Genomic DNA, 18,583 nt, shown 5'->3' with positions numbered 1-18,583 from the left:
AACAAGTAGAAATGGAACAGTTACTTCTCAGTTTCACGAAAGTCTTTGGTGACATGCCTAGTCGTACAAATTGTTGCTGTCATGATGTTGACGTGGGAGAGTCGACTCCTGTCAAACAGCACCCATATAGGATGAACCCTATTAATCTTGAACAGATGAGAAAGGAAATTGATTACATGATGCAAAACCACATCATAGAACCAAGCAGTAGTGAGTGGAGTAGCTCCAGTATATTGGTGCCTAAACCAGACGGTACACTTCGTTTCTGTACAGACTTCCGCAAACTAAATTCGCTGACGAAGACTGACTTGTTTCCACTACCAAGGATAGAAGATTGTATCGATAGAATAGGAAGTGCTCAATATGTATCCAAGTTTGATCTCTTGAAGGGGTATTGGCAGATCCCACTAACTGATAGAGCAAAACGACTGTCTGCTTTTGCCACCCCAGATGGACTATATCAGTACTGTGTGATGCCCTTCGGTATGAAGAATGCACCTGCCACTTTCCAAAGGATGATCAACAAGCTACTAAGAGGTGTGAAAGAGTGTGAAGCGTACATGGATGATGTAATTCATAGCCACGGTTGGGAGGAACACCTGGCTAGAGTAAGGCAAGTACTCACTAAGTTTGCTGAGGCTAATCTTACTGTTAATTTGACCAAGAGTGAGATTGGTCATGCCCAGGTCACCTTTCTGGGTCATGTAGTAGGGGAAGTGGAATGGTAAAGCCATTGAGTGCCAAGGTGCAGGCTGTTATTGACTACCCGGAGCTTATGAGGTTTCTTGGCATGGTGGGATATTATCGCCGGTTCTGCCGTAATTTTTCAGTGATAGCAGCACCACTAACTAACTTGCTTAAAAAGGGTCAAGATTATGTTTGGTGTAATACTTGTCAAGCTGCATTCGCAATGCGGAAGTCTGTATTGCTGTCCAACCCTGTGCTGCTAGCACCGGATTTTATGAAGCAGTTTATTCTTATGATTGACGCAAGTGGCATTGGTGCTGGAGCAGTTTTGATGCAGAATGATTCTCAGGGAGTGGAACATCCTGTTTGTTATTTTTCACATAAGTTTGACTCGCATCAAAGGAACTATTCAACCATTGAACAAGAGACCCTTTCCCTAGTGTTAAGTCTAAAGCACTTTGATGTATACCTGAATGCAACCTGATATCCAATCCTGGTATATACAGATCACAACCCTCTTACCTTCATACACGAAATGAAGAATCACAATTAAAGACTGCTAAGATGGGGGCTGTTGTTGCAGGAGTATGATCTGATCATCAAGCATGTAAAAGGGAAAGAAAATGTTGTGGCCGACGCCCTATCTCGTTTACTAGACAATTGACTGTTACTAGTGAAAAGATAACTGACTGATTCATACAGTAAGTAGTTATTTTGTTTTTCTACACACTTGATTTAGGCTGAGAGTTGTTTTTGTTTCACAACTCTCCTTTGTAGAGAGGGAGTGTCACGTGCATGCTATAAATAGTGTTGTCACGTGAGAAACAATCATGTTGTTAATGAGTTGAACAGCTGGCGTACGAGTGAGAGTGTGTCGAAGTGAAGTCATGTAAGCTAGACAAGATGCGGCCGTAACACTGTCACTTGGGCTGTCCATAAATGTAAGATGTTTCTGTCTGCACTTCTATCCTCACAGATCATAACCCTTTAGTCCCAATCCTGAACAGTCATCGCTTAGACGAAGTAGACAATCCACGCCTCCAGTGTTTGAATTCTCGTTTCATGGCATATAACTTCACAGCCAAGTGGATCAAAGGCAGCATTAATGATACTCCTGATTCCTTATCTCGTAAGCCCATATCACATCCTAATGGTGAAGACAGCCTTGCTGAGTACGATACACACAATGAGCCTGAGATGTCGATAGCTGAGATCTGAACTATCACATCTGATTATCATCACAATCTCAAAATACAAGATATCTGCCACCACACCTAACACGATCCAGAATACCAGCAACTTTACAAGGTCATACTTGAAGGATTTCCAGACCGCCGTACTTCCAGAGTCATGCAGACCTTATTGGATTGTATGAGAACATCTTAGCATTGATGATGACTTGATTGTTCATGGGTGCCGTCTCTTAATCCCTTCTGTTATGTGTAGCCAAGTTCTATCCAATCTTCACGAGTCACATCAAGGGACTGTCCACACTCAACAACACACTTGCTTGACAGTGTACTGGCCTAGCATGGATAATGACATTGACAACACGGTGCTCTCATGCAAACAATGTCAAGATACCTTCCATCCAATCCTAGAGAACTCATGGCAAGCAAGACAAAGCCTTCCCGCCCCTTCCAGGAGACTGCTGCTGACTTCTGTTGCTATGGTGGCCAGACCTATCTTATCATCGTAGACGGCTTCATAGATTGGCCAGACATCATCCCAATGAGCCATAACACAACAACCAGTCACCTTATCCATGTAATGAGGCAGTCCTTTGTTGCACTGCCATTCCAGAGGTACTCTGGTCTGATAATGGTCCACAGTTTACTTCCAAGTTGTTTCAAAGTTTTTCCCAGCAATGAAGTTTTCTCCACAAGACTTCGTCACCCCATTATCCACAAAATAATGGCAAAATAGAACTACGGTCAAATCAATGAAAAAGCTTATCGCTACATCTTGGAGTGGCCATTCACTTAATGAAGACAAACTGTGTCATGCCCTTCTTCAGTAGAGAAACACGCCGTCACGTAAAGACACTTTGTCTCCTGCCCAGAAGTTATATGGCAGACCAGTACAAGACACCATACCAGCTCATCAAAGATCCTTTGCCTAAAAGTGGCAGAAATATTGAGATAAAAGGAACGAAGTCATTGCAACAAACACAGTCCTACTACAATCAACACCCTAGACACCTCCCAGACATCAGAGTAGACTCTAGAGTAGCTCTTCAGCACCCTCAAACTAAGATGTGGGATATCTATGGGATATTGGTCCTTATCGGCGTTATTTTGTCAAAACTAAAGTGGCCGTGTTCTAACTCGCAACTGCCACTTTTTACACCACAGAACTGTGGCATTCTTTTATCCAGCAGCCAAAGAGCTTGCAATGCAACCTTATCAGCAGAATGCTACAACTACTGGTGCGACTCATACACTTGATGAGACTATCCAATTGAGACGTTTTAATCGAACTCACAAGCCCTCCTCTCGACTTGTTGAAGACACCCAATGGCCATAATCAGCATTCATGATTACTCCATAGCACAAATGCTTGGGGGAGGTGTAGGAACTATATGACTGACTCATGCATGCACACTATATTATTGTATTCATATTGTAACTGTCATGTGATTTAATGATATGCATCGTGACTATTGTTGCTGTTCCAACATAAAATGTCCCTAGGGTGATTTTTAAAAGCGGAATTTTGGGCGGCGCACAAAATTTTCTAGGCGATCCCTACTTAATACAAGTATAAGAAAAAAATTTGGAATTTTAAATTAGATTAGGGACAATGTATAATGCTGCAATAAAAATACTGAAACAAGCTGGATCGGAGTAGTACGTAATGTCCAAATACTGTAAAACAATAAGAAGTGAATATCCCTACTGTGCATGGCTACCATATGTCTACAGACTGTAATTTACATAAGTGGGCATGGCTCACGAAAGAAGCAGAGCTACGTTATGACATGTAGTAATATGTCCACATTTAATTTAGCACGTGGGGTTAGACCTGAATAGTCTGTAAAGCAGGACCTGGATGACCCGACTTATTATTACTAAAAAAACTATATTTATTGACTTACACATTGCTATATAGTTCGCCGTGAGTTGCTCTCTCTGATCGATATCAACAGCGAGTCACGTATGCGTGTGTTTTTGGTGCAACCGGCGACCACATGTATTCGAATAGTTTGATGCAGTATACACTGGTATGGAAGCCGTACTGTAGTCTATTAATACTCAGTGGTAGAACCTTCACTGATGGTCATGGTAAAGAAGGATAAAAGGCAAGACAATAGCGCAAGCATTGTATGCTTATCAATATACCAAAGGTTTTTTCATAAACAAACTAGAAACATTTCTGCAAAAAAATTAGGGCTGTAGCCACTTTTCCGCTACGCTTGACTGAAGGCGTCAGGCAGGCAGGCAGGCAGGCAGGCAGGCAGGCAGGCAGGCAGGCAGGCAGGCAGGCAGGCAGGCAGGCAGGCAGGCAGGCAGGCAGGCAGGCAGGCAGGCAGGCAGGCAGGCAGGCAGGCAGGCAGGCAGGCAGGCAGGCAGGCAGGCAGGCAGGCAGGCAGGCAGGCAGGCAGGCAGGCAGGCAGGCAGGCAGGCAGGCAGGCAGGCAGGCAGGCAGGCAGGCAGGCAGGCAGGCAGGCAGGCAGGCAGGCAGGCAGGCAGGCAGGCAGGCAGGCAGGCAGGCAGGCAGGCAGGCAGGCAGGCAGGCAGGCAGGCAGGCAGGCAGGCAGGCAGGCAGGCAGGCAGGCAGGCAGGCAGGCAGGCAGGCAGGCAGGCAGGCAGGCAGGCAGTAGAAAATTCTGTTGAATACTTTTTTTTTCTAAATTCTGTAGCAACTTGACGCAAACGTTTCGGGTCGATCTGAAGACTCTTTTGGGCTTGGTTTTACCCAACCAATACTGTCATGTCGTTGTGAGGAAAAATCATGGCAGGTTTTTGGGTTATATTATATCACAGATCGCCCCCACACCTTCGATGTCCCTAATATACAATACTATTGTACTGTGATAATTTTTCCTTATACCTGTATTAATTTTATGTTTGTTATTTTCTCCAAAGTGACTCCATTCAACATATCACTACCTGCTCGCATACAAGGAGCTATGGTTGGTAGTTTTCAAGCAGTCGAGTGTACAGTGAATGCAGATAGTGGATTGGATTTTGGCTCAATAATAATTAGCTGGATGGGACCTGGAGGAGCCACTATTACAGGCAATAGTAGAATAACTATCAGTACCACTTCTAGTGGTAACACTTACACTAGCAGTATCCAGTTTACCTACCTGATGGAGGGAGATGAGGGCACATACACATGTAATGTGATGTCATCAATTGGAGTTAGTGGATCAAAATCAGTTGAAATTGATACTGTTACAGGTAAATATTTTGCACAGCTATAGGTGATAATATGGATCCACTCAAAAATTGGTGACCCAACTAAATAATGACATTAACCCAACAATGTCTATTCTCTATGGCTAAGCCTACATCGTAGGATGTTGTACTGCAATATGCACCATATGGCTCAGAACAATTACGCATATTTTTATACAGTGAATCAACTATTTAAAGAATTAAAAACAAAAGCAAGGGGATCCATGAAAGCACTTAAACAAGAAGTATAAAAATATAATAATTTGGAAAGAATTCCAGCCAAAGTAGAGATTTTCCATAGTTGGGTAGACATTCCATCATTTCACTTGTTTCAGTAATTTGTTTTGAAATTCTAAACTATATCTAGTTATTGATGGTTATTTCTGTCATTTTGCAGTACCCCTTCCCACTGTGACTGTCACTGCTCCATCCAATCCGACAGTTGGTCAGTCCTTAACTCAAACATGTAGTGTGACTGCTGTGAGAGGTATCACCAGTAGAGTAGACATTTTATGGAGGAGTTATGGCACGGTTATGAGGAGGGTTAATGACACATCACCAACTATGATGGACAATTCAGTAGTCTACACTGATTCTTATACTATCCCACGGTTGTGTATGTGTTCAGCTGATCAGAATGAAATGTACCAGTGTGAGGTGGTGATCAACACTAGTCCGCTAGTAATGGCTACTGATAATGTTACGCTAAACTTGATGGGTAAGTGTATAAAAGTCAGTTGCATGTGTGAGTAAAATTTCAATGTATTCATTGTGAAAAATTTTGATGTATCATAATATTGTTAAATGACTTATTTTAATAAACTTTATCAAAAAAGGAGTGTGTTCCAGGGGGTATAGACAGAATTTTTCAAAGGGATTTCCAACAGGGATGCAGCCCCCAGCCACTGAGAGATGTTGAATATTTTAGTGGTTCAAAATAATTCAATGGTATAGATTGCAATATTTCATGGGTGATCAAACAGTATGGTAGTGCTGTATATCAGGATCATGGAGGTTTGGGTTTTTTTCTGGCCAAAAATATCACCCCAAAACTAGCTACACAATACCATCCTGGCACCTTGGCAGTATTGGTTGGGTATAACCAAGCCCAAAAGTGCCTTCAGTATGACCCTAAATGTTTGCAATAGATTGTTACAAAATTATAACAAAAACTTATTCAACGGAATTTTCTACTGCCTGCCTGCCTGCTTGTCTTCCTGCCTGCCTGCCTGCCTGCCTGTCTGCCTGCCTGCCTGCCTGCCTGCCTGCCTGCCTGCCTGCCTGCCTGCCTGCCTGCCTGCCTGCCTGCCTGCCTGCCTGCCTGCCTGCCTGCCTGCCTGCCTGCCTGCCTGCCTGCCTGCCTTCCTGCCTGCCTGCCTGCCTGCCTGCCTTCCTGCCTGCCTGCCTGCCTGACCACAGATGCAAGGCTGGAGGCCAATGCACAGCCACCATATTACACCATCATTGTACTGTATAGCAGGGACCACAAAGGTGTGGGTGTGCCCCATGAAAAAATATCACCTAAAAACCAGCCCCACTTTTCCCAGATGATGATGAGGCAGTATTGGTTTGGCAAAACTAAGCCCAAACAAGCCTTCAGATCAACCCAAAATGCTTTCAACAAGTTACTATATACGGATTATTTTTATAATAAAATTATTTAACGGATTTTTCTAGTGACTGACTGACTGATATCTTCAGACATGCTTATAACTTGATAATGGCTAAGGCTACAGGCTTGATTTTTTCACTGTTCAACATCGCTTGGTACCGAGAGGTGCCTTTTGGCATACCACAGTACATACAATGCATTCTTCATGGACTTACCGGTGTCCTCCTTTCTGTTCCATTCATATTTACTGACAGTGAAAAGTGTCAATTTAGTGGTAGCATGTGTTGGCTTCCCTTCGAAACGGAAATCATCCGTATTATTCATAGTGACTACTTTGATTACAAATTTACTTTTCGAACAGTTCTTGATTCATACTGCTGTGTAATGGGATTAACATAGCTGACAACGAAGCGTAACGGATGCTTCACTTTTCAGATGATATTGATTTAACTGGGGGGCATGGTGCCATTCTTTTATTTTGATGTGGTTTACCAGTCATAATAATTATATTATTTACAAAAAAGTGAACAAGAAGTGTTATATCCCTACTGTGTAAATTAACAATACACTAGTTTGTTTAGGGTTTTTGCTATAGCTAGCATACACCTATACATGGTGACTGTTCTATTAGATGATGGTTGTATTAAGGTGACTGCTGTATTAGAGTATCTTGAGTCAGCCTCTCACCTACCAAGACTATTCCTTATTTTCACCATGCTATCATTACAGCTAGATAATAAGGGGCTGAGTAAATAGATTGTTAAGTGGTATGGTCTCCGTGCTCGGTTGTTATTAATCAACTTAGATTGTTAATGGCGTGGTCTTAAACCTATCGTGAAGTTACAGATATCCAGTACCTCTTACAGTTGCATAAACACTTCTAAACATGTTGCTCAAGGAAAGTGTTGATACGGGAAACCAATGCCTTGATATGGTTTCGTTGTGACCAGCCTGATTGAAGATAAAAGGAAAGACAAGGTGCAGTGGGCACACACTTGTCAGAACCCCAAAAGGTACATATCATTGGTGAGTTCATTATTACAAGTACACAAAAAACTTACAACACTTCTTATTGTTTTACTGTGATTTAATATCATGCACTACTCAATGCAACGATGTGCTATGGTCCCTACTCTAGCTGAAAATTCTAAATTTTTGAGTTACTGTGATTTAATATCATGCACTACTCCAGCTTGTTTCAATGCTTTTTATTGATGTGTTGTCATCCCTACTCTAATTGAAAATTCCAATTTTTTGTATACTTTATTGTTAACTTTTTTTGTAAATAATTATTATGACTGGTGAACCCATGCATACCGCATCTAAAATGGCGCCACTCACCCCAGTTATATCAATAATCATCTGAAAAGTGAAGTATCCATCATGCTTTGTTGTCAGCTATGTCCAACCCGTTACCCAGCATTATGAATTAAGAACTGTTCGAAAAGCACTTCTGCAATCCACGCATACCGAAAGAAAGAAATGGTGCCATGTGCCCCAGTTATATCAATTATCGTCTGAAAAGTGAAGTATCCATTACGCTTTGTTGTCAGCTATGTCCAACCTGTTACACAGCAGTACGAATCAAGAACTGTTTGAAAAGCACCTCTGCAATCAAAATAGCCACTATGAAAAATACAGACAATTTCTGTTTTGAAGGGAAGCCATCACGTGCTACTGCCAAATCGACACTTTTTGCTGTCAGTGGGACACAAAGGACGACACTGGTAAGACCATGAAGAATGCATTGTACGCACTGCGGTATGCCAAAAGGCACCTCTTGTGCTGAAGCGATGTCGAACCGTGAATATATCAAGCCCGTAGCCTTAGCCGTTATCAAGTTACGCTTGTCTGAAGGCATCAGTCAGTCAGTTACTTACTTACTCAGTCAGTCAGTAGAAAATTCCGTAAAACAATATTTTTTTAAATTCCGTAGCAACTTGTTGAAAGCGTTTTGGGTAGATTCAAAAGCTGGTTTGGGCTTAGTTTTACCCAACCAATACTGCCTCATCATTGTCTGGGAAAATTGAGGCTGTTTTTTGGGTGATGTTATTTCGTAGGCCATGCTTACTCCTTTGTGGTCCCTACAGTACAGTACTATCATACTGTATGATAGTAGGGATTCAAGCAATAGTGAAACAAGAGGTGAATGACAGTATTACTGCATATCTCGGTGGGAAAATCCCTACTTTGGCATTGAACAAACTTATTGTTTTAAGATGCCAATGTAGGGATTTTCTCATAGGGCTATGCTGTAATAATACCTTCATTGATTTCTTGTTTCACTAGTTTTCATCACTTGGATCACTACTTCATTTTTTCGTATAAATTTTAAATATATTAGTTTATCATGTGGGAGAGTAGTGACAAACAGTGAGATCAAGATATAGTCATCCTAATACAACAGTCAGATATATTGTCACAGTATTCCAGTATACTACAATGAAAATTCTTCTTCAATCTTTTACCTAGTAATTATATAGATGACTGCAGTAAGGGATTCGATTTTCACTTTTGTATCTTTAGAAGATCATTGTTTTAGTGCTTTCATGTTACTGTGATCCATGCTAACATGTAACAGAAGTCTATGACTGCTCTCAGATTGTAACTCTTGGTAACTACTGTACAGAATCAAGTAATTTTTGTGCATTATTATTTGATTCTATGTGTCATAAATTTGGTAATAGTGTGTATAATTATAATTTTATTATTTAATTGTTCACTACAGCAAATTCAACTTCAACTTCTGCTCCGAACAGTGAGGCAACTGATGATGACAATAGTGAAATAGCAGCTATCTTGGGTGCCCTTTTGGCAGTATTAGCTATTGCACTTGTAATTTCCATAACCATTAATGTGCTTCAGTTCATCCAAAGGAAAAAGTCAAGGTTGTGTTATGATTGTGGTACATGCATAATGTCACTATGTACACACTCACATACATGCACATATTTGACCAGCTAAGCAAAACCAACCATTTTTGCAACTGATTTAATTACAAGTAATGTTGTTAGTACAGTTTAATGGGCAGAAGAGGAAGTCACAATAGAGATATGGTCACTCACCTGGGCTGTAAAGTGCATTATCACCTAGCAACTAAGTGGTAGTTATTTGTAGAATAAATAAGCCACCTAACAGGTAAACAACAACCTTTAGGCTCCCTCCTTGTGCTTTCATCTAACCCAAACTTCATCATGGTCAATAGACTGACTACTTTGGGGTAAGTAGAATTCTAGGAAACAGGGAAGGGATGGACTGGAAAGGGGGAATGGGAATGACCAACAGAAAATACGTAATAAAGGTCATCAGTACTGGTATACAGGTTGAACTTTACCAGGAATTTTACAGCACAATGCTTCTTTGCAGCATTCTCGCTAAAATGATCGAAATACACTAATAGAGCAGTCACTTGTGGTAAAATTAATAGAGCAGTCAGGAATGTTTTGTTGACTATCCCACCAGGGACCTGCATTGAAAGCCTGTGAATTGATGGGCTATAGCTGGCATAGATTAGATATATAGACTAGCAAAGTCAACACTGAAAGTTAACTACTCCATAAATATCAGCCATTGGGTATGAAGAGGTTTATAAAGCGGTCTGATAAACTGACAGTGCCTGCATATAGAAACAGGAAGTTGCACCTTGCAACCTCAGGATAAAAGTCACATCATGGGGACATCATGGGGTATGTAACAGCTGCAGTATGTGTCAAGCTGAGGTGGCTTCAATAAGGAGACTAAGGACAATTTAAACAGTCAAGAAGCGGAGCTGCTTCAGTCTAAGAAACAACTGTTGCATATTCCATGATATAACTTCTTATCTGGAAGCAGCAGAAGCAGTTATGAAGCTTGCAATAGACACTGTCAGTCAACTGTGAACTATGTAGAGTACCTTGTGAATCTCTTCAAGTAATTTTTAAAATGTTTTTGGATCAAGGGAGTCACTAACTTTCAGTGTTGATGTGTTAGCTAGTCTTATGCCTAATCTATATACCAGCAATAGTCCACAGGCTTTCAATGCAGGTCCCTGGCTAGATAGGCAATCTTGACTGTTCTGTTACAGTATTTTAATGCTGGTGGTTGCTCTATTAGAGTATTTCAAATGTTTTAGCAGGAGGATCCAATAATGCTGCAAAAAAGCATTGTGCTGAAAACTCCATAAAAACAACTTGTATATTTACATGATGATCTTTATCATGGATTTTCCATTTAAATAGAGGTAGTATATCAAAATTATATTCCAGGGAATATGTTAAGCCTGAGCAATTAATCAATTATCACAATAATCACGATGTTTGCAACACAATTGATTCTACAACAAGTACCATGATTTATCGCGGTACCTGTTAATTAATAAGCCTCACAATCAAGTGTGTACCTTTCGTGACATTCTGATTAATAAAAACGGTGACAGACAATGTGATCATGCTACTGGATGATCGCCCAGTCTACCACAAGGTAAATCATTTGATTGTTAAGGCTCAAAGGAGCCACAAGTATAGTGTGGGATCATTTTGGCTTCCCAGCTAAATATGAGAAGTTTCTAGAGCCAAATAAGAAGACACTGAAGAAAGTGAATTGCAAGCTTTTTCCCTTGAGATTTTTTGTACATTGGAAACCCCACTAATATGTGGCAACATCTTAAAGGGTCCCATCCTGGTCACTTCAAGCAAGCTAAACTTGATGAGAGTTCACCAAGGTCTGCTAGTGCTAGCATTTCTAATGTTCCTGGAACTGTTGAGATGACGAGGGAGACAGCTGAGACTGATGCATCTACACAGTAATTCTAGCCTGCAGCTAAGAGTATCTGTGTTGTTCAAGCATACTTCTATGCATTGGAAAACTATCACTGATTTGGTGTGCTATTTCATTGCAAAAGGTATCCACCCTTTCCAAACAGTGAATGAACTTGGTTTTGCACTTGCTGGAACCAAGATATGAGCCCCCAGATAGGAAGACACTGGCCAGCAATTACATGTGCAAGATGTATGAAAGGGAGAGATAACGTGTACTGCACAAGCTGGTGAATGCTGACTGGTTTTTGGACATCCTGCCAAAACCGATCTTATGGAACAGTTACTGTTCATTACATCAGTTGTGCTTTTGATCTCCAAAGCCATTTGTTAGGAACATAGGGATTTGTGCAACCCCACATGGAAGTGAATAGTGCTGAAGAAATTTGGAATGTGCTTGATGAATGGAATCTCTTACCTGACAATGTATCTGCAGCAACTGATAATGAATTTTGTATGGTTCTTGCAATGGAATTGATGGAATGGGTAAAAATTCCATGTATTTCACATAGCCTACAGTTAGCAGTAGAGGCTGCACTAAAGTTACCAGCAATCTCCAATGCTTTAGTAAGATGTCGACAGCTTGACATAATCATCATATCTTGATGGTGGCCGTCATTCTCTTTGTGGGTATCTGTGGTTTGTAGTCATTAACTGGGGTTCTGGGTGATACAAGACAGTCACATTCTCTTTCCCATCATTGCATCATCATCTATTAGTTGCAAGTCTGTCCCTATCGGTGCCATTGCATTACTGGTCTCTGTGGCTGTTTCCTGCTTTCATTTACTGATGTGGGTTCTGTTTCTGGCTGAGATGTTTCTAGCCTAATATTAGGAGGACATGGTTTCAGTCGGTCAAAATGTACTACTTTACGATGTTTTGTGCTATTAAGCTGCTGAATCTGGTACGTTGAGTTTGATATCTGTTTTATGACCTTGAACGATCCTGACCAAGGATGGTATAGTTTTTGGTTGCTAATTCTGCTGGTGGGTGGGGTATGCAACCACACTAAATCTCTCTTCTTTTATGGTTTCATTTTTCTGTCACAAAGTTTCTTTGTTGCTGATGTTGATAGTTGGTATTGGCTCGCACTAAGTCGAGTCCTCTGTCATCCATTTATGCAGCAGTTTGGCACATTCACATGTTAAGGTAGTGTTGAGTCCAGGGACACTGGAATTGTATGCCATACAAATTTTCGAATGTGTTTCTCCCACTCAAATGAGTTATCCTTTGCACATGATGCAAGCATATTCAGCATTATACGATTGAATCTTTCCACAAGGCTGTCGCTTTGGGGATGGTATGGGGTTGTTCTTGTTTTATGAATACATAGTAGTTTGTATACTTCTGACATCAATCGAGACTCAAATTGTCTCCCCTGGTCTGTGTGGAGCTGCTCAGGAACAGAGAATCTTAAGAATACCAACTTTTCAGAACAGCGATAGCCTCTTGGTTAGGGATTGGAATTGCCTCCATCCACTGTGTGTAGTAGTCACCAACTACCATTATGTATGAGTTCTTGTTCTCACTTTCAGGAAGAGGGCCTACTAAATCTACAGCAATTATTTGTGTGGGATATCCAGCTGAAATAGTCCCAAGTGGAGCTTTGGATGCTGGAGAACTGGTTTGCATGATGCACTGGTTGAGCACCATTCCTGCACATCGCCCTGGCAAGTAAAACCTTCCTTTAGGCGATGCAGGGTCTTATCCTTTCCTAAGTGCCCCCTGACATTCCCTCATGCATTTCAGTAATAGCTACCTCCTGTTGACTAATTGTATTATAGTTCATGTATTGTAAGTACGACTTTGTATATATTATCACTAGAGGTGTATATAAGACACAAGAGGTAATTGTAAAGAGATCATTGTGGTAGAGCTAGTGTGTTGTGTGTTGTTGATTCTCATGATGAAGAAAGTAGTCATTACAATGGCGCAGTCGGCAGCATAGACTGGGTAACGGGGAATGCGGCCAGCGTGAGTCAGAGTGACTGAACCTTCCAACCTCAAACGCTGAAGCTGTGGTACTGTGGCAAGAGATTAATAATGGTACCCAGTAAGGTCACGGAACCCAAGTGTGTTCTTCTTCACGTAGATCATGGATACATCCTCAAGGGTGTCCGTTGGTGACCGAATGGTACACATGGCTGATGATAAGCAACAATGGGCGCTACTACTGGAAGTGTTTTCAGGGAATGGAGATTTCGACAACTGGCTCTACCGATTTGAGAGTGTGTCCATCATCAATAGATGGAGTGACAGTGAAAAGGTACTGTGGCTAAGTGTAAGGCTATCAGGGAAAGCTCACATGGTGTACCGGCATCTGTCTCATGATACGTGTGAATGTTATAAGAATACTGTATCTACTTTGAGAAATTGCTTCGAGCCTGCTTATAAGAAAGAACTATACAAGATAGAGCTTAATAAAACAAGACGGGGAAAGCTGGGCAGATTTTGGTGACAGTCTGGGCGTATTAGCAGGCAAGGCTTTTCCCGACTTTCAGAATGAAGCGAGGGAACGATTAGCACTGGATCGATACCTAGATCAGCTTGTTTCTCAACAGTTGTGCTTCAGTGTGATGCAATGCTGTCTTGAAACCATCAACAAAGCTGTTGCTTTAACAATGGAATTACAGACATACTTATAATTGTCAGGCACCCTCACTGCTGGGACGAGTCCTGAGAAGGAGGATGATCAAATGAGCCAAATACCAACAGTTAGTGGCATCCAAGCAGAGTTTTTGAAGACTCTACAAACGTTATTTCAATGAGTGGAAGAGTTGGAATATTTTGCTGCACCAAATCTCACCAAAAATGTATACAGCAGAGCAGAAGAAATCAGAAGTCAAGAGATGTTATCTGTAGACGATATGGTGAACCTGGTCGTGTGTGCCTCCAATCACTGTTCTGAGGCAGCACAGGGAGAAGCTAGTGTAGCAAACCACAATGTCGCAGAAAACCAAGCATACTACACGAAGCCAGTTATGTATTTGAGTTACATGCTATATTTGGTATATTGTTATAATTCAATCACTATTAAAAAATCAAGTAATCGCAGTGTTTTGTTCTAAAGTATAATCGTGGTGTTGTAATTACCATAAACGCTCAGGCCTAGAATATGTTTTGATATACTATAATTAATGCATTCCAGGAATTCCCAGAAATTGTTTTTGATGAAACTTTGTTATCTCCTCTACTATAATAATAGTGACACTTAATGGGTTTGACTGGGTTTTGATTTTGTGAATAATGCTGTATGGGTTTGGAAATGACGTTGTTTATATTGAATGAAGAAGGTCACATGATAGTTTACATATAGAGTGATAACTTTTACATCCCAAATTGCATTAAAATGTATGCATAACCGCAACTTTCACTGGCCACGGGCGAAAAGTGGGACAAATTCAATGGGGTGGCTCCTTTAGGAGGCTACAACTTTGCTTCTAGTGATTTATCCCAATGAAACCTACACAGGACATAAAACAAGTTGGGTAAAACCATGACAAATGTTATTTGTGAAACAGGTTGGTTTTGCATAGTTAAAACATCTGTTATGGGTTCAACTTGAGAAAACAATTGTAACCAAATAACACAGAATGAACAATAATGAATTGTTGCCTGTCAATTTGGTGATATAAACATTGTGGGACTCTTCTATCGTACTAATCAAAGTGTCAAAATCTTTGTGTCCTTGCTAATTATCAGTTATAACTGGCCTATAGCTAGCATGGATCAAACTAACCTGCACAACTTAAATATCTCTTATACTACTCTTTTCCGTACTCCTCATACTGTCACAATTTAAAAAGTGAAGCTACCTGAGGCAAGATAAACTTGTGCTTCAATAGCATGCATACATTTTCTGCTCCATGGAAGCGATTATGTAACTACTGTGGCGTCAGGTGTTAACACTCTATTTCTGTTTTATGGACAATAGACACCTGGGATGATGTCGTGTATAGCACATAGCATGGATTTAGCCATTACCATTTGTAAATGTATTCACGACCTAGTTTATTCATGAAGTAGGTATTTTGGTGCACTTAAGCATTGCTACGAGCTTATGTTCAGTTTTCTGCTTAATTGCATACCCACAATCAAAACCTTTTGCACGCATGTGTCATTACACTTACATTTGGCCTCAGCAACACCTTATCATTATTGTTTCGTATCCACAATATGGCCCGATATAAACACACCTGTGAAGCATTTCCCACACTTCCAGGTGAGTCACTCAAGTGGTTGTAACGTGAGCACTTGTGATTTGCCTGATATATACACACTTTCCCTCTAGTTAGTGGCCTTCATGCTTGTTGTGCACATATATCACTCATTCCCATGCATGTACAACTGTATATAACACTTTTGTAATTGTATAATTTTAAATTGTAGCAAGGCGTGTTAGATATTCATAATCGTATGCATGTTTACTTCTCCTGTGTGTTTACAAATGTAGGTTGGAGCTACAGGATTATAACCATGTTGTTCATGAGAATAAAAATACACCTGCCACTGTGAGATTTAGTGAATTCAATGAATCAAAAGAACCAACCTATGATGTTATAGGTGGAACACAGATGGTTAACTTAACACCTAATCCTGCTTATGGTACCACTCTCCAAGGAAAGCAGAATGTTATCATGGCTCCTAATCCTGCATATGGTACCACTGGAAAGCAGAATGAAAACATGACTCCTAATCCTGCTTATGGTACCACTGGAAAGCAGAATGAAAACATGACTCCTAATCCTGCTTATGGTACTACTAGTCTCACCGTCAAGAATGCTGAAGACCCAGCTTATATATAAGTTTAAATGCTAATGAAAGATGTTTTTGAACATAGTGATTTTAAAAGTTGCATATGTTGATCTGTTTGTTTATGCATATTTATAATAATAATATTATTATACGTTTGTTTGCTCTTTGACTCAAAATTTGGCTAGCATAAAATGGAAAATTATAGCTAGTTTTTTGTATTACTTGGGAGAATAATTACTTTTAGCAAGAGTAAATTGCTGTTAGCATGAAAGGGAATGGAAAATTTGTGGAACCTGCCTAGCTGGTCACCTATGAGCCAAGATTTCTTGACCTTAATAATGTGGATGCCTGGGACTGCTTTGTCCAGGTACTGATAAACGTCTTACTTGGGACTTTACAGTTGGCCTTTTAGAGAGACGGCCACAAAGCTATAGTTGGGAAATTTATTATATAGCGTTATCTACCAAAAAGATCTAACAGCAAAGCAGCCTTGTGGTACACAACAATAAGTTTCACCACCAAACATCAACATGGTATCAACTATACCTACAGTACCATGAGTTTCATAAGTAACTTGTTAATTTTGTGCAAACCATCTTACTGTGTTTGCAACTACTATAAGGTATAGCATGTTGACTACATTCTATCATAGTTCTATCAGTTGTGTATTACATAATACCAATAGTTCTAGGTATAAAAACCACACTCTAAGCCATACTCCATACAACCACACATTAATTTATGACTATGATTGTGACTATGTACTGAAAAAGTACAGTTAACAAACTGATACATTTAGGGATATTAATTCTAAATTTCTGGTTCCAAACATTTGATATTGCAGGGTATGGAGTGGTAAGCAAAATATCTATAGATTTTTAAAGTTCCAATATTGGTTATTTTTAATTTAAAAGAGAAGCTATGCCATCCTAGCTATAGTACACAAATAAATCAATGCAGCAGCATAGTATAACACATAAATGTGGTCATGTTCTGCACATTGTGAGAAAAGCATCAAACTTGGCATATTATATATATTGACTGCTCATAATGACATTTATTTTTGGTAGTGTCTAATCACTGGACTGGAATACTGGAATGGACTACTGGACTGATATTTTTTTGGTTTTGCCCATTTACTACTGTATATACATTTGGGTGACTTGTGACAACATTTTCATCACTGAGTGGTGAATTATGATACTTTTATCCTGAAATGTAGCTGTGATAAGCCAAATGGATGGTTCAATTAAATGCATTCTAATCACTGCTTGACAGTATCTTCTCTACTGTATAGCAGATATACTGACATGTAGGTAGTATACTCAAAAATGTTTCTCTCACTGTTAGGCACATGTGATTATTGTGATGCAACTTTCTATAACACATATGGTGTGTGTGAACACACAACTAGATCCCATCACATAACTGGTTATATTTCATTACTGGAATGTTATATTTCATCTGCATTCTGTTAATTGTATTACAATGCCATTCAGCTGTTAATAGGAGTAGAAAATCACATGGTCATAGTACAACGGAACATAGTACGTACAAGTTGTAAAAGTAGGTAAATTTAATGTGCCCCTATTACAGACAGTTACATATCGTGGACTCCAATGACTAGTCACTAATTCACAATATATGAATGTTATAGAAAGTTGTATCACAATAATCACGTGTGCCTAAGAGTGAGAGAAACATATTGGACATACCTACATGTCAGTATATCTGCTATACAGTAGAGTAGATACGTACTGTCAAGCAGTGAATAAAGTACATTTAATTGACCCCATTTGGCTTATCACAGCTTCTTTTTTAGGATCATATTCACCACTCAGTGATGAAATGTTGTCACAAGTCACCCAAATGTACAGTACCCCACCCTTAAAAATGTGCAAAACCAAAAAAATGTCAGTCCAGTCGTCCATTCCAGTATTCCAATCCAGTAGTCCAGTCCAGTGATTAGACACTACCTTTAGTTTTGGATATAGTGCCAAATATCATTTTTTGTCTTATTCTCCCCTAAGGCAGCACACTGTTAAAACATAGTTTCAAATTAAAGGTCTTGTTGAAAGAAACAACTCTGGTGCCCTTACTTGAAGACAATGGGTAATTTTATTCAAAGTTATGATTATTAGTGATGAAGTCCTATGAAGTTACTTGCCCTACCCTATAAATTCCAACGATTTTATCGGTAATAAACATGATATTGTAACTGGAGTAGAATGAGCTATTGACTGCAAACAAAAGTCAAGTCATTTCTTACATTAATTTGGACCATGTTTTAGTTAGCAGTGTAAAATAATGCCTCAGGGAGAAAGTTTAACAGT

At 39.9% G+C, this 18,583-nt stretch overlaps 1 protein-coding gene across 1 annotated transcript in view; it reads left to right on the top strand.

The window, feature by feature from the left end:
- LOC136256674 (uncharacterized) overlaps nucleotides 1-16,415 on the top strand; it is a 64,865-nt gene extending 48,450 nt beyond the window's left edge. The window contains exons 15-18 of the mRNA XM_066049653.1: nucleotides 4,776-5,093; nucleotides 5,488-5,808; nucleotides 9,431-9,590; nucleotides 15,949-16,415. Of these exons, the coding sequence (XP_065905725.1) occupies nucleotides 4,776-5,093; nucleotides 5,488-5,808; nucleotides 9,431-9,590; nucleotides 15,949-16,300 (1,151 nt within the window). The 3' untranslated portion in view covers nucleotides 16,301-16,415. The remainder of the gene's footprint in view (nucleotides 1-4,775; nucleotides 5,094-5,487; nucleotides 5,809-9,430; nucleotides 9,591-15,948) is intronic.
- Nucleotides 16,416-18,583: the final 2,168 nt, after the last annotated feature.

This window comes from Dysidea avara, chromosome 5 (genome assembly GCF_963678975.1).
Source record: "Dysidea avara chromosome 5, odDysAvar1.4, whole genome shotgun sequence".
NCBI classification, from domain to species: domain Eukaryota; kingdom Metazoa; phylum Porifera; class Demospongiae; order Dictyoceratida; family Dysideidae; genus Dysidea; species Dysidea avara.
This window is presented reverse-complemented; position numbering and strand designations above follow the sequence as displayed.